Raw genomic sequence first — 21,445 nt, forward strand, 5'->3', positions numbered from 1 at the left:
TTCTTAAACTCTTAAAAGAATATAGGCATGCTACAGCAGGATTAAATCAAAGGGAAGAAAATCTAACTTCTATAAGCATGCTATATCAGAGACAAATCAAAAGAAAGCATATCTAACTTCTTCAAACATGCTACAACAGGTTTAAAACAAAGGAAAACAATTCTGAAATCTTTAGGCATGCTACAGCAGAAATAAATCAAAGAAGAAAAATCTGCATTCTAAAAAAGAACTGTATACACTTAGAGAGTAGCTGTTCATGCTTGTTAAAGTAACGAAGTAACTAAAACCGCAATGCTAACAACAGGGTTGATCATGTTTGTTAAAATAGCAAAGAAAACTAATACTCTGTACTTAGATTAAAGGCTATTCGTGCCCTCTAAATAACACAAATAAAACTGCTATGGAAACTAACAGAAGGCTCCAAGGAAAATGTTCGTTCCTGCTGAAATTTCCAGAAGGAAGGGCTGTCCTAAGCTCTAATAGAGCTGTACGTTGCCCACAGCAAACACCAAATCCAATACTGTTCTAAGCTCTAACAGAGCTGTACGTTCCCCTTCCATAACATAAATCAAACTAGAACTAGCTGAAATCATGGAACGTATATAACTTGTTTCGTTTGTTCAAAGCTATTACTTCTATTTTCTTTCAATTGCTGCTCCCAAAACTATTGCCGTTCATGTCAATTGCTTAGCATGAACAACACTAAAATCTACTGTGTATCTCAACAGAAAACCAACTATGTACTTGGAGTAAGGGTTGTTCGTGCCACTACATAATACAAAAGGGTCTAAACAGATGCTAAATATATATATGTATAGGGTTGTTTGTGCCCACTAACTAGCACCAAAAACTATGACTGAATTTAGCTAACTTGTTGAAGGAAAACTAAATTAACTAACCTGTTGAATTTATAACAAAAGAAATAAAACTTGCTGATTTGCAACCTAAGAAATCAACTTGCTTGTTATCAGAATTGAGAAGCCTAACTATTTGCCAAACCCAATGAAACCCCTTCTCATCTTCCTACAAGAACATCACGGCAGGGAAACAAAGGAAGTGAATGTTGTGCCAAATAGAATTTTACAGCATAAATCCGAAATCTGTAGAAACCAAAACATATGCCTAACAAACCAATTAATTCCTTTCCTTGAGATTCTCGGCAGCAGGTTTCACAAGAAATCAACCTCACGGCAACAAGCCCTAAACGGAAATCCCCATAGCAAAATTCGAAAACAAGGAAGAAACGAGAACCCGGAGCTACTCTACTGCAGGTGAGGAAGCACTTACATGGAGTTTTCTTGGACTTACTGCCAGAGAAAGGAACTTCTAGGGTTCGGAGAAACTCCAAATCTCGCGGCTCCTTTGTGTTTCTGAGCTCCCCGCGTCGAGGTGGTCACGCACGGGTGAAGACCGGTCGGAAAAAGCCTTCGCCGGCCGCCGGAGGGAGGAAACCCTAACTCCTTCGTGTTTCCGCCCGAGAGAAGAACGGCGTCGCGCCGCGAGAAGGAGGAGGAAAAGGTTTCGGGTCGGGAGGAATTAGGGCTCCGGATTTTACCTCCTCAACTTATCCCTCTTTATAATCTCCATATTCTGTTAACTTGTTAAATAAATTTTCCTACCTTTCTAAACAAAACCGACGGCTGGATCACTTGGTCAGCCGGGTTTTGACCGAGCCAAAGGCCGCAGGTTCAAGTCCTCAGCCAAGCCTTTTATTCTCCTTTTATTCTGCTATTAACTATTTATTACTTAAATACAATTCGACCCTTATTTGATCAAGTAATAACTGCTAGCCCAGTTGGTTAGCTGGGTTTTGCTCGGGTCAGGGGTTGCCGGTTTGTCGAAACTTCTTTCGTTTAGTAAAAATACCAAACGACCTCCAAAAATTGCATAAAAATATTCTATAAATTCCTAAAAATCTCTAGAATTTTTATAAAGCATTTCTAGATTTTAATAAGGTCCTTTAGGACTCCAAATCATGAAATTTGGGGTGTTACAATCCTCCCTACCTTATAAAAAGTTTATCCTCGAACTTAGAATAATTCTAGATCTCTCTGTCTCATACTGTCCTTACGCTCCTAAATAATTTCCTCGTGCTTCTGGTTCTAAATAACTTTCACTAATGATACTCTTTGTTTCTTAGTCTTTTAACTTCTCGGTCCTCTATCATTCATATCGAATTATACCCATTAGTGGTCCTTGGAAGGCCTGTTATAAGTCTTTGGAGACCATAGGTACACTAGTCACACCAAATGGCATGACTACAACTTCGTAGTGTCCATATCGGATACTGGAAACTATTCTGAACTCTTCATTCTCCTTTCACTTTCAACTGATGGTTATGCCAATAATAATACCCGATACCTTCTCCATCCTTTCTAAACATACTTATGTATATATGCATATAAGAGAAACAAAATTAAAATTGTCTCTATTCTTTCTAAGCATATGTATCAAAACATAGAAAATTAAAACATGCATTTTCTTCTTTCCTAAGCACATATAAACAGATACTCTATACTGTAATTAATAAAGAAAGCATAAAAGAAAATTAAATACTTTCTTACTTGAAGACGGCAAGGATGGTGCTGATGTGTGATGCTGGAGAATGGGAACTGCTCTGATACCAACTGTAACGACCACCCTTCTTACTACTACTACTCTCTAAGGATGACCGTTACTTAACTACTAACTCTACTTAACCGGTATGATTAAAAATCACATGGAAACCCTACCGAAAAATTTCGACAGAGTCTCCCCTGTACTGATGACCATATTCAACAATGCATGCAATATATACTCAGCCACAAGCGGCTGGAACACATATCAATCAACCACGCAGTTAAATAAGTATCAAGCACACAAATATCTACTTACTAAACTGAACTCATCCTACATGCAATCTAAACAGAATAATCTCAAATGACATGAACTTAAAATACAACTCAATGTTTACAATAATTAAAATGTGGAAACTAAAATTAAAACTTCTTTCCTAGTCCCAAGGCTTTCATAGTCCTGGCATCACACATCCTTCAAACATCTCCTTGTTGCCTTCCTTTCTATATCTTTTCCTTTCCTGTATCTGCAGTAAGAGGAAGTGTAGTCTATAAGCAAAATTTGCTTAGTAAGCGCTATCTAACTCACAAAATCACGAATGTGCATGTATATGAAAAGAACTAGAAACTATATGCTCTAAAAAGAAATAAAGCGTAAACATAACTGCTCATGTCAAACTAATAGCAAAGAAAAGCTAAGGAATCTACTCATGTAATTCTAATAGTTAATCATGCTGCTCATCTAATAGGTAAACATGAAAACTACTCATCTACTAGATAAACATGGTAGAATAAGGAACTAAACTTACTGATTTTTAGAACTATATGAATCTTATTTCATTTGTTCTAAACTTAATCTTTAATACTTTATGTTTATGAAAAACTCGTTTTACTTGTTCAAAAACTTATACTTATAATACTTCAAAATAGTAATCAACTTCTCTTGGGCCCGGCAACTGTGCTTTTACTTTTGTAATGACCCGACCAATTTGGCGACCCTATGGTCGTCGACCGTCGACCGTCGACCGAGCCGTTACTACTAGGTTATCTAAACCTAGGGACGACTATGGGAGCCCAACCCAAGGACAACTGAGAGTCCAGCACAGTGTCACTGATAAAAGTAAAATACTTGTTATCTTTTAATACTTCCATATAATGCCTCGGCATTTTCTTTAGCACCTTGTGTGACAAAATCCCTAAAGTCTTGACTTTGGGATCTACTTAAGGTCTTGGCCTTTTTCTTTCTTTTCTTTATCTTTCTTATATTTTTCTTAAACTCTTAAAAGAATATAGGCATGCTACAGCAAGATTAAATCAAAGGGAAGAAAATCTAACTTCTATAAGCATGCTATATCAGAGACAAATCAAAAGAAAGCATATCTAACTTCTTCAAACATGCTACAACAGGTTTAAAACAAAGGAAAATAATTCTGAAATCTTTAGGCATGCTACAGCAGAAATAAATCAAAGAAGAAAAATCTGCATTCTAAAAAAGAACTGTATACACTTAGAGAGTAGCTGTTCATGCTTGTTAAAGTAACGAAGTAACTAAAACCGCAATGCTAACAACAGGGTTGATCATGTTTGTTAAAATAGCAAAGAAAACTAATACTCTGTACTTAGATTAAAGGCTATTCGTGCCCTCTAAATAACACAAATAAAACTGCTGTGGAAACTAACAGAAGGCTCCAAGGAAAATGTTCGTTCCTGCTGAAATTTCCAGAAGGAAGGGCTGTCCTAAGCTCTAATAGAGCTGTACGTTGCCCACAGCAAACACCAAATCCAATACTGTTCTAAGCTCTAACAGAGCTGTACGTTCCCCTTCCGTAACGTAAATCAAACTAGAACTAGCTGAAATCATGGAACCTATATAACTTGTTTCGTTTGTTCAAAGCTATTACTTCGATTTTCTTTCAATTGCTGCTCCCAAAACTATTGTCGTTCATGTCAATTGCTTAGCATGAACAACACTAAAATCTACTGTGTATCTCAACAGAAAACCAACTATGTACTTGGAGTAAGGGTTGTTCGTGCCACTACATAGTACAAAAGGGTCTAAACAGATGCTAAATATATATATGTATAGGGTTGTTCGTGCCCACTAACTAGCACCAAAAACTATGACTGAATTTAGCTAACTTGTTGAAGGAAAACTAAATTAACTAACCTGTTGAATTTATAACAAAAGGAATAAAACTTGCTGATTTGCAACCTAAGAAATCAACTTGCTTGTTATCAGAATTGAGAAGCCTAACTATTTGCCAAACCCAATGAAACCCCTTCTCATCTTCCTACAAGAACATCACGGCAGGGAAACAAAGGAAGTGAATGTTGTGCCAAATAGAATTTTACAACATAAATCCGAAATCTGTAGAAACCAAAACATATGCCTAACAAACCAATTAATTCCTTTCCTTGAGATTCTCGGCAGCAGGTTTCACAAGAAATCAACCTCACGGCAACAAGCCCTAAACGGAAATCCCCATAGCAAAATTCGAAAATAAGGAAGAAACGAGAACCCGGAGCTACTCTACTGCAGGTGAGGAAGCACTTACATGGAGTTACCAAACGACCTCCAAAAATTGCATAAAAATATTCTATAAATTCCTAAAAATCTCTAGAATTTTTCTAAAGCATTTCTAGATTTTAATAAGGTCCTTTAGGACTCCAAATCATGAAATTTTGGGTGTTACACCAAGTAAGAGGTGGTTTCGAATATTTCGTCTCTTTTATAGACAACTATTCGAGATACGGGTACATTTACTTGATGTGCCACAAGTCTGAGTGCTTTGATAAGTTCAAAGAGTACAAGGTTGATGTAGAAAAATATCATGGTAAAAGTATCAAGACATTACGGTGAGATCGTAGTGGCAAGTACCTCTTAGGAGAGTTCAGGAGTCACTTATTAGAAGTCAAGATTCAATACCAATTGACTGCACCTGGTACACCCCAACAGAGTGGTGTGGTAGAACGAAGGAATAAGACTCTTATGAAAATAGTTAGATCAATGATGAGTTATTTAGAATTACCAATTTCATTTTGAGGATATACTCTAGAAATGGAAGTGAACATAGTACCTTCTAAGTCAGAACCCTCTACTCCCATAGAATTGCAGAATGAGTGTAAGCCTAGTCTGAAGCATATTCGGATTTAGGCAGTCCAGCATATATGCTGAAGGGAGACACTGAACAGGAGTTCACTTGTTTGTGGGTTATCCTAGAGAAACGAAAGGAGGTTTATAGTCCTAAAAATCAGAAGGTCATTGTTAGCACCAATGCCCAATTTTTAGAAGAAGACTATGTAATAAACCACAAGCCCATAAGTAAATTTGTTCTTAAGGAAATAATAAAGGACACGTCTAATCTAGTACCAACAGTACAAGATGAGATACCACAAGAAACTGCAATACGTGTCACAAATGATACACAACTATAGGCAGTGCCTCATTGTAGTGGGAGGGTTGTTAGGCAACCTGAAATATTCATGTTTTTGGAAGAGTCGTCGGACTTGATCCCAGGTAAACATGAACCTGATCCCCGTATATATGATGAAGCACTCAAGATAAAGATGCAGCATCTTGGCAAAGAGCAATGAATTCAGAAGAAGAATCTATATATTCTAACAAAGTCTGGGAGCTAGTAGAACCTTCAAATAGTGTAAAAGCTATTGGATGTAAATGGATCTACAAAAGGAAAAGAGGGGCAGACGGGAAGGTGGAAACCTTCAAAGCAAGGCTTATTGTGAAGGGGTATACTCAGAAAGAGGGAATTGATTATGAGGAAACTTTTTCGCCAATAGCTATGCTTAAGTCTATCCAGATACTCTTATCTATTGCTGCTCATATGGATTATGAGGTTTGGCAAATTGATATCAAGACAGCTTTCCTTAACGGAAGTCTTGAAGAAAACATCCATATGTAGCAACCAGAGGGGTTTATTGCCAAGGGCAAACATCATCTAGTATGTAAGCTCAATCGATTTATTTATGGACTAAAGCAAGCTTCAAGGTCTTGGAACATCCGATTTAATGAAGTAATCCAGTCGTATAGATTTATTCAGTGTCCGGATGAGTCTTGTGTAAAGAAGAAGTGTGATGGGAACGTGGTGGTATTTCTTGTACTATACGTAGATGATATTTTGTTAGTTGGAAACAATATCAAAGTGTTGTCGGAAGTAAGGATATGGTTGTCCAAGCAATTCGATATGAAAGACTTGGGAGAATGCACACATATTCTCGGATCAAGGTAATAAGGGATCGCAAGAAAAGAATGTTGTGCTTATCCTAAGCTTTATATATCGATACGATCCTAGCTCGGATGAGTCTTGTGTAAAGAAGAAGTGTGATGGGAACGTGGTGGTATTTATTGTACTATACGTAGATGACATTTTGTTAGTTGGAAACAATATCAAAGTGTTGTCGGAAGTAAGGGTATGGTTGTCCAAGCAATTCGATATGAAGGACTTGGGAGAATGCGCACATATTCTCGGGATCAGGGTAATAAGGGATCGCAAGAAAAGAATGTTGTGCTTATCCTAAGCTTTATATATCGATACGATCCTAGCTCGTTTTAGCATGCAAGACTCCAAGAAAGGTTTTCTACCTTTTAGGCATGAAGTATCTTTATCTAAAGAGATGTCTCCGAAGACATCAAAAGAAATAAAAGATATGAAGGCAGTTCCTTATGTTTCAGCTATAGGAAGCCTAATGTATGCTATATTATGCACGAGACCGGATATCTATTTTGCCGTGAGCATAGTTAGCAGATATCAAAGTAATCCAAGATAGGGACATTGAACTGCCGTAAAGCATAGAAATTATATGCTGGTTTACCAAGCAGATGATTTGATCCCTGTAGGTTACATGAATTTTAACTTCCAATCAGATAGGGACAATAGTAAGTTGACCTCGGGGTTTTGTGTTTACTTTAGGAGGTAAAGCCATAACAATGGAGGAGTGATAAGCATAGATGCTTTTCGGACTCCACCATGGAAGTTGAGTATATGACAGCCTCTGAGGCAACCATAGAAGTTGTATGGCTCAGAAACTTCATGATGGACTTAGATGTGATTCCTGATTTGCCCAAAAATTATTACAGTGTATTGTGATAATAAGTGGTGCAGTAGCAAACTCGAAGGAACCATGAGCCCATAAGGCAAGTAAACACATAGAGCGCAAGTACCACCCAATACGAGACATCGTATAACGAGAAGTTGTTGTCGCCTAGATTGCATCAGATGATAACCTGGGAGATCCTTTCACTAACGTCCTTAAGGCAAGAGCTTTTGATGGGCATGTTGAAGGGTTAGGAATCAGATGTATGACAGGGTATATGGCAGCATTGTCTTTTAGTATAAGTGGGAGATTGTTAGAGTGTAAACTAAAAGTCTAGCTTTTATATAAACATATAAGAATCACATTGGTTAAATGCCTACATTTATGCTAAGTGTAGCTATCCATTTAATTTATATTGTAGATAACATGGTGTGAGGAGACACATAGAAGATCATGTTATCAGATTCTTATAAGTTATAAACAGTTGCTCACAACCAAGATGGAATTGGACAAACCATTGGAGTGGTTGTAGTGTAATTAGGTATTAGTTTATCTTGACTAATAAATTACACTAGTACACTATGAGTGTATTGAGCAGGACCAATTGAGGTAGAATCTTTTTATACTGACTATATAAAAGAATAATACATCTGTTATTATAGAAGTGTGTACTCTTAATCATGATATAATAATAAGCACATATACTTAGTATTTATTTCTTTGATTTATCAAAGGGTGTGATTTAGCTCGTTAAATCAATAGGCACGATAAGTTGGAAAATGATATTATTTATATGGTGTGTTGTTGATTATATAATGAAACTGTGTTCTAGTAATCTAGGTTGATGATGTCCCCTAGAGGAGCTCATAAGGATTGTCATGTAAACCCTGCAGGTGGACTTAGTCTGACATGACGATAAGGTTGAATGATATTACTCTTGGATCGGAGCTAGATATTAATTAAGTGAGTTGGCAGTAACTCATTTAATTAGTGGACATTCAATATCTTAAACACAGGGAGACTAACACACTCATGATAAGAAGGAGCCCATATAATAATATGGGATTGGTGCGGTAGTGCAATAATAACTCTTTAATGGAATGAGATATTACTGATAAACTTGAGTTGGGTGTTCGGGGTGAACACGGGAAGCTTAAGCTCATCGGGAGACCAAAACTAATTCCTCCTCTCGGTCCCTATTGTAGTCTCTTATTTATAAAGTATTATATCCACCCAAACTCAACTTCTTACCCACCTTAAGGTGGCCGGCCAAGCCAAGCTTGGAGCCCAAGCTAGGGTCGGCCAAACCAAGGTTAGATGGGTTCAAGTTGTGGTCGGCCCTAGCTTGGAGCCCAAGCAAGGGTGGTCGGCCACATTGAATTCAAAAGGAAGTTTTATTTTGTAAAATCATTCCTTTTATAGAGATCCATTAAAAGGATTTAAAAGGATGATTTTAATATAAAACTTTCCTTTTTTAGATCGGTCATAAAAGGAAATAAAAGGAAGTTTTTATTTTGTTGAAAACTTTCCTTTTATGTTAGTTTTTAAAGAGAGTTTTAAAATTTTAAAATCTTTCCTTTTATAGCTTTCTACAAAGGAATAAAAGAGATATTTGAAATCTTTCCTTATTTGTAGTTATATATAATAGGCAAAAGTTCTCACACCATAGGTTAGATAAGAACAAATATGATAGGAAAACTAATAATCTAATATTTGGAACATAGAATATAGGAACTCTCACTGGTAAATCAATGGAGATAGTAGATATGATGATTAGGAGAAAAATTAATATTTTGTGTGTACAAGAGACAAAATGGATAGGCGAGAAGGCAAAGATGATAGAGAACTCGGGTTTTAAGTTATGGTACACTAGAAAGAGTAGAGCAAGAAATGGAGTGGGTATCATTGTAGATAGTTTGTTAAAGGATGAAGTTGTAGGAGCACTACAAGAAAAACCCTCATAGACATCGGTGGAACAACAGCGGTTTTAAGCAAAAACCGATGTCTTTGAGTATTTTACACCGATTTTTCCAAAAATCGGTGTCCATAAGCATATATTTTCGCTCATAGACATCGGTTTTTTAAGCTGATGTCTATTAGCGCCTTTTTTCGTTAATAGACACCGATTTTAACAGCGGTTTTTAAAACCCGGTGTCTATGATACAATAAAATAATTTAATTTTCCCACCAATACTTAGGCGAAATTTGCAACACTTTACTCTTCTCTCCAAACCTAAATCTATATCGCGTCGTCCCCTTCCTCTCCCGATCAAGATCAAGACGCCCCTTGCTTCGTCCAACCACACCGTTCCTCCAACTCCTCCCTCTGGGTAAGAAGAAGAGGAGCCCTTCTCCGCCCTCGCTTCTCCCTTGCTTCTCCTTACTTTTTGATGTTTATCGTCGAAATCTGAAGACTTAGTGGAGACTTAGCAGCTAAGGCTTGTTGGAGACGGCAGCCTTTGGTCAGGTCCTCGAGCTAAGGTTGGAGCCGCCCAATCTGTTTGCTTTTATGTCTTGCTTTTGTTGGTTATCGTGGAGCTGCATCATGGAGGTGATGGTCGAGTTGGATCTTTTTGTTGGGCTTTTTGAATCGACCATTTTTTTTGGTTTCCAATATGGTGATTTTATGAGAGAAAGCTGGGGTTTTTGTTTGATTTGCGGTGGTGTTGTGGTTCTTGCTGTGGATTTTAGGTCTGGCGGCTTGTTAGGGCAGCAGAAAGAGTTGATGATTGTTAGATCCAACTCGATCCGCCACGAACAATGCAGGTAACAACGTTGCTTCCGTGCTCCACGTTCTTTGCTAATCGTTGGTAGAAATGCTTGTTAGAGCTTTGATATGTGTCCTTCTGTTGCACATTTTGTGTGGGAGGCTTTTTTCCCCTTCTGTTACCCTTCTCGATTTGCTAAGAATCCCACATTCGGGTCGATTTTTGATCTCTGCTTTTATTGGTTGCCGTTAGCACATTAAATTCATTTATGATGTATGAGTCTATAACATAGGGTTTCTTGGAATGTTTGGTTGCAGTTTGGTAAGGAAAGGTTTGATTTCACCGCGTCTTAGGAGAAAAGGGTCGTGTTAATATAGATGACCTGGGTGAAGATCGGTTGTGAAATGGAGCAGTATGAGGTTTTGGAGCAGATAGGGAAAGGTGCATTTGGGTCAGCTCTACTGGTGAAGCATAAGGTCGAGAACAAGAGGGCGTCCTTTTGCCTCCGAAAACCTAACCGACTCACTCGTCGATTTCAAGCTATGGGAGCTTGCCTCCGTCGGAGCGGGACCTTCTCGCTCTGCCAATTCCAGCGCCGAGCACGAGGAGCTTCTCGAAATCTCCAGGGGCTTCTCTGACTGCTCCAGCTTTGGCTCCGACATCTCCGGTGAGCTCCAAAGGCTGGCCTCCTTTTCCATATCTGAGGTGCCACGGAGCGTTGTGGCATCCAACGTCAAAGGTTTCGAGGAATCCGGGCTCAGCACGTCATCAGAGAGCCTAGAGTACACGTCGGTGGAGGGCGTCGAGCCGGTGGTGCGCGCTTGCGTGGAGCGTCTGAGGTCGGTGTCGGTGGAGGCGAAGCGGGAGGCTGCGGCGAGGATCCGGCTCCTGGCGAAGCACCGGTTGGATTTCCGGTTGCTGATCAGGGCGTCGGGGCCGATCTCGGCCCTAGTCCCGCTGCTGCGCAGCACGGATCCGGCTGCGCAAGAGAATGCGGCGACGGCGCTGCTTAACCTTTCGCTGGAGGAGGCCAACAAGAGGCGCATAGCGGCGGTGGGCGCGATCAAGCCGCTGGTGTACGCCCTGCGGACAGGGACAGCCTCTGCGAAGCAGAACGCTGCGTGCGCGTTGCTGAACATTTCGATGATCGAGGAGAACCGGGCAATGATAGGAGCATGTGGAGCGATCCCACCGTTTGCTTGCTACCTTATCTAAATAGAAAAAAAAAGTCAATAGCCATCTTGTTCATATGCTCGTAATAACATGTGTTATGTATAGTGTTTGCATGCTATTTATTCATTTTGTTTATCTTTGCCACTATTACAGATTGAGCTAATTTCAAAAGTAAGAAGCCCATTTATTGTGGATTATAAAGATTCTTGGGTTGAAAAGGTTTTTAAAAGTTTACTTCCCCTTGATTTATTATGATAAGTTTCTTTTCTGTTTTAGCATTTAGATTGTAAATGGATGTTTTATGACTGCATGTTATATGTATTAGAACTCTAATTATTTAATCCATGTTTATTCATTCAGTCAATATTCTATGATTTCTTAAACTAGTATTGTTCTTGCAACTGAAAAGATATTTTACATGCACTCTTTGATTAATAACTATATTGGTTATAGGAGCAGAGTGAAGAGCTTGCACATACTTTTGTGGACTAGATTGACTCTGAGAATAGCTACCTAGGCTATATGGTTTCAGGGTCTAAAGCTAATAGTACTTCAATTCATCAAAGTGCTGCTATAAATAGCAGTAGAGTTGTCCATGCCCAAGAGTTTGATGTTTCAGTAACAATGTTGAATATTGTATGTAGTTCAACGCATTTTGTCAAAATTTTTCTTTCCATAATTAGTGAATGAGTTAATAAATTGCTCTCTTCTTAGTATTTTTGTTAATTTGGTTCTTCACAGGCAATCATTCTCTATCATATCCATGAGTATGCACATTCATTATCTGTTCTCAAAAAAGTTGTTCCAGAATATCGAGCCAATTAAAGAGGTATGCCTTAATTTAATCATCTTATGAGTTATTGATAAGATTATTCTTTTTATTCTGCCTTGCTATTTTTTCCTATGCAGCAAATAGCTCTCCGTGATGCCTTCTGCTAAGGTCTACTGCATCTCGTCAATTTGTAGACGTGTATCTCATCTTCTATGGATGTAAACACTAAGCAATGTGATGTTTCTTTTCTATTTAACATGAAATCTAATAAGTTGTATGTATCTATTTTTTTTTAATATTTTCTAGACATAAAGGAAAAATTATGGAAGCAGTTCCAAAGACAAGAGGAAGGTCAAGAAGTTGTAGCCCTCGGCCTAGGTATTGATTTTTTATGTCAATCAGAATTGACATTTTACAAAAAAATTTTTTGAAGTTTGTGTACCTTTGTGGTTTTTCTCTTAGTTAGCACTTCAACTCACATAGTTGATATGGAATGGCTATTATCTTTTTTAGAGTTATCCCTCCTGAAAAAATACAGAATATTTCAAATTTCTGTTCAAGTTATTGCAAGATTACCTCAGTCATATAGATTGATGTCATTTGAACCTAATCTAAGAAATTGCTTGATCAGCGCTACCACATATTCAAGCTATGAGCAAACGAAAAGTCCTTTATGATGAAAAATATATAAGATTTTGGGGCTTAAAAATGATGAAAAGATGAACAGAGCTTGCACATGGCTTAATGACCTAAGGATATCTTTTATGAAATTGCAGCAAATGCATGACGGATGTAATTCTGCGGTGAGACCAACAAGTAAGAGTAACAGGATTTTAACTTTCTCTATGGTCAACCTTGCATAACGGAACTTGTAGTTTCCTACTCTGTGTTGTTTGCTATGAAGAAGAGTGTACTGTAATCATGTGTGGACTGTGGATATTGTAGATTTCAGAGTCAAAGTCATCAGCACGCATTAACTTTAGCGTCCAAATATTAGATGCTAAGTTGTTAAGATTAAACCTCAAGGGGCCCTCCTCACCTTTTCTTGCACCTGACCATTCATAAGACTTCAACTCCTAGGGTGTTTAGCATTTGCATTCCAGATTCATTATATTTCATGCGCAGCAAGTTTAGATTCTTTATCACAAATAAATTCTTAGATTTAGTGTTTTTAGAATGTTTAGGTTCTGTGAACTGTTGTGATAATGGAACCTATTGTCTACTTGTTTATTTCTTCACTTTGATTATCATTTGTCATTGATTTAATCTATATTTTAGTTGAAATATAATTCGACTTCAACTCATAAGGATTTTACACTGACCATATTTTACTTGGTTCTTCTCCATACGAAGATCAATTGACCAGTTATTATACAAATCAAGAATATAAAATTCCTCAAATTTGTTCTATTTTAATTGAAATCTCATTGCTTCCCAAAGATGACAGTGATCCAATGATTCTTTGTTGGGTTTGATATGAAAGAAGAAATTGCATATTTGGTATCCACACTTCTACTTTTTGTGTGAAGACCTTTACACTGTTTGTCTTTAGGTCTCCTTAATAGTTGCAACTAAGGGTTTGATGTTGTTTCTCCATGTCAAAATGTATTAATTGGCTGCTATATGAAACATGTCTATTTTTTCCTCTAATTATTTCTATTTTAAATAATATCTTACTCATTTTTAAAGTACATGATGATTTGTTGTTGACTTGCATACAAAAGAAGAGAAGTTTATTTACTATGTGTAGTTCTTGTTTGTGTGAACTCTTAATCATTTTCTATTTATTTCAGGTTCTTCATAACATTGCTATTGCAGAATACTTTCACTGGAATATGCTACGTAATTCAATAACTCCTATTTTTCCACTGGACTGTTAATCTCTTTTTGATTTTGTGGATAACTTTGTTGCAAACTATGCTCTGAAGAGAGTTTATTATGTCAACTATGCATTGAGGATATATGGACGCAGGAAACCTTGCTGGCATCTATTATGAACAAAGTCAACTTGACATGGTAATTCTGCATTACAAGCAAGCTATCAACTGTGATTCTACCTTTATTGAAGCTTACAATAATCTGGTAAGTTGATAATGGTCTAATATGTCAAAACGTGGTATCCTTCTTGATGGTGAGCCAGGTTAGTTAATGATCAACTTTCTTGCACATTAAAAGGGGAATGCTCTCAAAGACGCTGGACATGTGGAAGAGGCTATCAACTTCTATAGGGTGACTTTTTAATTTGGATATTTTTATTCTCTTAAGTTTTTTTTCCTTGTTGAATAACTTCATTTTAATAATTTTTCCCAAGTCATGCCTTGCTTTACAACCTAACCATCCACAAGCATTGTCAAGCCTTGGCAACATATACAAGGACTGGTAAGCTTTAGAAATGTTTGATGACAACTGATCCGGTGGTAAGACCCCGAGACCCCCTAACGAGGGGTCAATGCCACGTGGAGGTGTTACGATCCGCAAGTGTACGGAAATGTCGCAAGTAATATAAAAGATTATCGTATCCACAGGGACTGGAATAAGCACTAGAAATGTCTCAATGCGAATTAGCTAAACAACTATCCAATCGTTTCAAAAGCAAAGTAAAGGTAAACAAATCTAGTATTAGATATCAACAAACAAGAGTTTAGTGTTTTGGGTTATGATAAAGGAAGATTCTAGGAGTTTCAGTTTCTTTGTAAGATTTCTTGAATGTAAATGGTTCACCAATTCTTATTCCTCAATTGCCAAACATGTAGAAAGTTGTCGATTCCCTCTTGCAATAGACAACCGGCTAAGGACTGAGAAATGTATCTACATAGGATTAATTAGACATGAACCTACGTTGTCCTTACACAGAAGCGCACCTATTACTATGCCTTCCTCGGATATCAACATAGAGGCCCACAACTTATTAATCTATAAAGACACAAGAAGCTAATCATAGAATCCATCCTACTCTCTTGAATATTCCTATTTCCTCTTCAAGATTATCTCTCAAACGTCCTTACACGGGCTTGCACCTGTCACGTGGATCCCTCGGATGATCGAGTGAGAGTTTATCCTTACCAAGTCTATAAGAAATTCAAACAATCAATCAAGAATGAGAATTGAGCGCAAACCACCATCAATCATTCAAGATCTAATTGATACAAGCAAGATAATGTCATCGAAACAAGAAAATGGCAAATCCATAAGAGATTACATCAATCCATCATACAAATACTCCCTTAATCCTAGAATACAAGATCTACTCCATGAATCGAGGAAGAAAACCCGAAGAAATAGAGATTACAAGCATTCCTTGAATGCCCCAATCCAAGAAACCAAGAAAAAGGGAGGAAAAGGAAACTTATCTACAAAGAAGCTTCGTCTTCGGATCCAATCCACGCTCCGGAGTCGAAATCGTCGAGATCTCCCTTAGAATTGCCCAGAAATCCTCCCAAGAATGGGAGGAAACCACCAAATCTTGCTTTCTCCCAAAGGGGGAGAGATCCCCTTTCAATTCATGAAGAAGGGTTTAAATAGAGGAGGGAATCGGGCGCCACACGGTCCCGTGACACGGCCGTGTGAGATTCACACGGCCATGTCCAGTTCCCTCTCTGCCAAACCTGCACGGCCGTGTGATTCCACACGGCCAGAACCCTTCTGCTCTCTGGAAATGCTACACGGCCGTGTGGTGCACACGGCCACAGCCTGCTTGGTCTCTGGAAGTCTCACACGGCCGTGTAGATCCACACGGCCCTGTAAGGCTTCTGCTCTGGTTGGCTTCAAATCTTGACACGACCGTGCGAGGTTCACACGGCCATGTCATCTTCCTCTTCTGTTGGTGCCAAACTCCACACGGCCCGAGCTCCATACCAGTGCAGGGCCGTGTGAGGTACACGGCCCGGTGCTTTCTCCCTTCGTTTCCTCCAATGCATGCCCAAAGATGTAGATTCTTCACCAAATCGACTCCTGTGTACAGAAAATGCACAAAAAGCAGATCTCCGAACCAAAAGAGTAAATATGCTAAAAGGAAAGCTGGAAGTATAAAAATGCATAGATCAAGCATGCTCAAAGTATGTAAATGTGCGTAAAAACATGCATAAAGGAGTATATAATCTACGCACATCACACACCTTGCTTTTAAACTTTGCTTTTAAGAAAAATTAAACTAAATTCATATGTTCTACAACACATTCATAAAACCCAGTGCACTTTCCTAATTCTATCAAAAAGTTTCATTAACAGGCATGATTATAGAAACAAGTAAAGTATGGTTCAAGCATAAAAATCTTGTGCGCAGTGTAAAAGTAACTCAACACCCTTCAAGTTTCAATCCATGTCCTAGTCAAGTCGTCATCAAATTTGAATTCCTAATGTTTCCAGTGAAAGACAAGTAACCAGTGATAGGCACTTACTTACCATTCACTTGGTTCATATTTCTCAACTAACCCAAGGTCTCAAAGGTGTGCTCAATCTCAAGAGAAGCTAAATAGCCATTTCCCCAGTAACCTAACTCGGTCTCAAAGGGGTGACTTGCTAGATTCCACTCATGACAACTGTTTTTTATATCCCTTATTGTGTTTTTTTTTTATAAGTGTTTACATTGTGCAAAACTTATTCACAAATGTACTTTTAGCACACATGTTGGGATATTTTGATTTTTCCAAATGAGCTTTAATGATTTGAGCCTCATCCAGTAACCAAAATGAAAGTTGAGAGATCACCATGGAAACTAAGTACTAAGCAAACAAGATGAATCATGACTATTTCAATGACATCAACTATTCAAGCATCAAGCACAAGTGTAGTGAAGATAAAATCCTTAAGGTTGAACCAAAACTAAAACTCATCACCATATGATTCTTAGCTTATTAATGCTTCCCAAGATAGAAAAAAGAACTACACAAAGTTTACTACTAGCATCATTCGAACATCATGAATCAAGCCAATAATTGTGCTAACATTTCACTTGAATCCAAGAAAGCATATAAGTGAAGTTTTTATGTTCTCAAGATGTATGCCACAAAAAATCAAAACACAATGCAAGACATAAGCAAAAACAAAAACAAACAAAGCAAATCAAATGCATCTAATGCATCCCCCCAGACTTAAATTTTTCATTGTCCCAATGAAAACTAAAAACAATGTGGAGGAGATTTTAAAAGAAGTTACCAAGTGATGAGCTCCAAATGGTTGACGTTCATGTTTTTAAAGATACTCCTCCATCCAATACTCACATTCCTCCACAACTTTGAATTCTACAACAATAAGATAGACAAGAAAAATTAAGTAGAGGATACATGTTTATTATAAAGAGAGAACTAAAGACATAAAAGAAAATAAGGAAAATGAACTTGGGTTGCCTCCCAAGAAGCGCTTGTTTAAGGTCATTAGCTCGACCACCTCATTAGATTCATCTAAATCTTGCTCTTGGAGGGGTAAGATATTTTAGAACCCTCCTACCAAGGGCTCTTATTATGGAGGGAGCTTTCATCAAAGGAGCTACAAAGTAAAGTATAACTCTCTCCATCTTCGTCTTCTTGGAAATTTTTTCAGGTGGTCGAAGACGGTTCAGATTGAGCTTCCAATTATTGGCCCATGTGAAATCTGCACATCCAAAAGAAAACAAATCTCCCACAAGCATGTTATATAGTATAGAGCTAGAACCATATCAAGATAAGATGAATAAGTAATAAAAACTGAATCACATCCAACAAAGTCAATTATAGGTACCTCCATAAAGTTTTCCAAAAGATCACAAGAAATACTAACCTTACTTTGTTGAGAAATACCTGAAATTTCTAAACATGTAGATGTGACTTCCTCTGAATCAAATGATGGTTCTGGCTCTAGCTTAGGTGTTGATGATATCAATGATGGTGATTCTCGAGACTCTACTAGCTCTGTATAAGTCCCTACACATTGTTCCACAACATGATCAATTCTTAAAACCTCTAAGGGTTGTCTTGACAAAGGTGGTGATCCTTGAGATGCTGCTTCCACAACACAGCTCCCTACACATTCTTCCATATCATCATCATCAACACATATATCAAAAAATAAACCAACATCTATGTCCTCAATAGGAGAATCAATAACAAGAGGATCAATAACTTCACTTGCAGTTTTAAGTTGATCTACCACATCACATTCATCATCTGAAAATTCGATGTCACTATAACACCTTATAAAATTTTGAGATAGATCTGAAAACTTATTTACCACTACATTATCAATAAAATCCTCATCTGAAAAATCTTCATCTTCATATATATTTAAAAATCTACACTCAACCATATTAGTGTCACAGGATTTGCCGAAGTCTTTATTTTCATTGACCCCCACTAACCTTTGTGGAAAAGGAACCCTTAGTGAAGGTCCTAGGAAAGACTGAACTCCCTTTTTCCCAAATTCCCTTTGAGCTTTTGGAGGAGGTCCAACTTGCTTATCTAATGTTGGTGTGATTAATCGTTGAGGGAAAGGTACTTCTGGCCTTTGGGAACTTCCTAGAGAAATGGAACTGAGCTCTTGTGATCTTCTATTATTCTTCTCCTCAATTCTAAACATGTCATTCTTCAGAAGTTCTTCATGATTTTTGCCACTTCTCAACCCAACATCATCACACTTTTCATTGGATCTTGACTGTGTAGGAGGGGGATCTTCTTTAAACCATTTTGAAACAATACTATCAAGCTTTGCCCCAAATGTTTGAACTCCTCACTCTGTGACTTGTGAATTTCAACATTTTTAGGTGGTTGAATTTCATTTTGTTTGACAGGCTCTCTTACATTTATAGCTTGCACTTTTGAATATCTGAGGAAATTCCATCCAACTTTTGTTCGACCATTCATGGAGGTTCAATGTCACTTGATCAATTAACGAATAAGCTTCATCTACACTTTTGTCCATAAAAGAACCTCCAGCTGATGAATCCAATAAAGTCTTGTCTGAGAAAGAAATTCCCCCATAGAATATGTGTAAAATCAACCATTTTTCAAAACCATGATGAGGGCACTGTCTTTGAAGACTCTTGAATCTATCCCATGCTTCAAATAATGATTCTCCATATGCTTGAGAAAAATTTGTTATGCAATTCCTCATATACACCGTTCTACTTGGAGGGAAAAAATGATTCAGAAATTGCTTCTCCAATTGTTCCCAACTTGTGATGCTTTGAGGACAGAGAGAATATAGCCAAGTCCTTGCTTTATCCTTGATACTGAAAGGAAATATCATCAATCGAACTGCATTTGCTGATACTCCTTCACATTTCACCAAATCACAAATCTCTAAAAATGTTTCAAGATGCAGATAAGGACTTTCTGATACTTCTCCTCCAAATTTGTGACCTTGTATCATGAAAATTATCTCTGGGTCTAGTTGGAAACTTTCTACTTCAATTTGAGGTTGCACAATGGGAGATAAAAATCTTGCAGAAAAGGGTGTAGAAAAATTTCTCATGGTCCTGCTTGACATGTTAGTGCTCATGGATATTCAAGAAGAAAAAGAAAATTATCAAGAATCAAAAACAAGAAATAAAATGCAATATGAAAAGCAAGAAAGCAAATGCAGAATTTAAATTGCAAGAAAGAAAGTGCATAATGAAAACAAGAAAGAAAAGATAAAAGAAAAAAGAAAAATGTCTAGAATAATTCATATGCTAAAAATTGCAAGATATGTTTACAAAAGAAAAGAAGAAAGAAACAAGATCAAAAGAGAATACAGAGAAAAGTTAGATTAGAGTACTAGAAATCAAAAATGCAAAACTAGAATTAGAATTAGAATTCCAACAAAAAGAGTTGTCAAGAATGTTATTCAAGAAAGGAAAAACTTACGAAAACAGAATTCTAACAATTAGTTATAACTATGCAAATCAAAAGAAAAAAAGAAAAATTATGTTTAGTCTAACTCAATTGATAATTCCTAATGTTATAGCGCAGTCCCCGGCAACGGCGCCAAAAACTTGTTACGATCCGCAAGTGTACGGAAATGTCGCAAGTAATATAAAAAATTATCGTATCCACAGGGACTGGAATAAGCACTAGAAATGTCTCAATGCGAATTAGCTAAACAACTATCCAATCGTTTCAAAAGCAAAGTAAAGGTAAACAAATCTAGTACTAGAGATCAACAAACAAGAGTTTAGTGTTTTGGGTTATGATAAAGGAAGATTCTAGGAGTTTCGGTTTCTTTGTAAGATTTCTTGAATGTAAATGGTTCACCAATTCTTATTCCTCAATTGCCAAACATGTAGAAAGTTGCCGATTCTCTCTTGCAATAGACAACCGGCTAAGGACTGAGAAATGTATCTACATAGGATTAATTAGACATGAACCTACGTTGTCCTTACACAGAAGCGCACCTATTACTATGCCTTCCTCGGATATCAACATAGAGGCCCACAACTTATTAATCTATAAAGACACAAGAAGCTAATCATAGAATCCATCCTACTCTCTTGAATATTCCTATTTCCTCTTCAAGATTATCTCTCAAACGTCCTTACACGGGCTTGCACCTGTCACGTGGATCCCTCGGATGATCGAGTGAGAGTTTATCCTTACCAAGTCTATAAGAAATTCAAACAATCAATCAAGAATGAGAATTGAGCGCAAACCACCATCAATCATTCAAGATCTAATTGATACAAGCAAGATAATGTCATCGAAACAAGAAAATGGCAAATCCATAAGAGATTACATCAATCCATCATACAAATACTCCCTTAATCCTAGAATACAAGATCTACTCCATGAATCGAGGAAGAAAACCCGAAGAAATAGAGATTACAAGCATTCCTTGAATCCCCCAATCCAAGAAACCAAGAAAAAGGGAGGAAAAGGAAACTTATCTACAAAGAAGCTTCGTCTTCAGATCCAATCCACGCTCCGGAGTCGAAATCGTCGAGATCTCCCTTAGAATTGCCCAGAAATCCTCCCAAGAATGGGAGGAAACCACCAAATCTTGCTTTCTCCCAAAGGGGGAGAGATCCCCTTTCAATTCATGAAGAAGGGTTTAAATAGAGGAGGGAATCGGGCGCCACACGGTCCCGTGACACGGCCGTGTGAGATTCACACGGCCATGTCCAGCCCTCTCTCGCACACTGCAGTGATTCCACACGGCCGTAACCCTTCCGCCTCGAAATGCTACGGCCGTGTGGTGCACACGCCCACCACCTTGGTCTCTGGAAGTCTCACACGGCC

General features: G+C 37.8%; 1 protein-coding gene, 1 long non-coding RNA gene and 1 other non-coding gene across 4 annotated transcripts; all 3 read left to right on the forward strand.

The window, feature by feature from the left end:
* The first annotated feature begins 10,152 nt into the window (after nt 1-10,152).
* On the forward strand, nt 10,153-11,547 carry LOC121980062 (U-box domain-containing protein 4-like). Its single transcript, XM_042532030.1, has 2 exons — nt 10,153-10,373; nt 10,786-11,547. Exons 1-2 carry the CDS (start codon nt 10,153-10,155, stop codon nt 11,528-11,530), a joined length of 966 nt encoding a protein of 321 aa, XP_042387964.1. The 3' UTR covers nt 11,531-11,547.
* Nucleotides 11,548-14,030: 2,483 nt separating this feature from the next.
* On the forward strand, nt 14,031-14,623 carry LOC121983283. 2 transcript variants are annotated; one of them, XR_006112448.1, is made up of 3 exons: nt 14,031-14,102; nt 14,233-14,342; nt 14,436-14,618. It is a non-coding gene; the product is annotated as an uncharacterized LOC121983283 (long non-coding RNA). The 2 variants fall into 2 exon arrangements; XR_006112449.1 differs by lacking the exon at nt 14,031-14,102 and having other exon boundaries at nt 14,230-14,342; nt 14,436-14,489; nt 14,572-14,623.
* A 4,616-nt stretch (nt 14,624-19,239) lies between these two features.
* Nucleotides 19,240-19,345, forward strand: LOC121983445. The gene has a single exon (XR_006112497.1). It is a non-coding gene; the product is annotated as a small nucleolar RNA R71 (small nucleolar RNA).
* The last annotated feature ends 2,100 nt before the right edge of the window (nt 19,346-21,445 follow it).

Source organism: Zingiber officinale, chromosome 5A, assembly GCF_018446385.1.
Source record: "Zingiber officinale cultivar Zhangliang chromosome 5A, Zo_v1.1, whole genome shotgun sequence".
NCBI classification, from domain to species: domain Eukaryota; kingdom Viridiplantae; phylum Streptophyta; class Magnoliopsida; order Zingiberales; family Zingiberaceae; genus Zingiber; species Zingiber officinale.

What these genes read in the sequence shown, in the direction of transcription:
- LOC121980062 (XM_042532030.1), top strand. Translation starts at nt 10,153, where the DNA reads ATGGAGGTGATGGTCGAGTTGGATCTTTTTGTTGGGCTTTTTGAATCG. An exon ending in ATCCGCCACGAACAATGCAG is followed by an intron (nt 10,374 to 10,785) that starts GTAACAACGTTG and finishes CTACTGGTGAAG; the next exon opens with CATAAGGTCGAGAACAAGAG.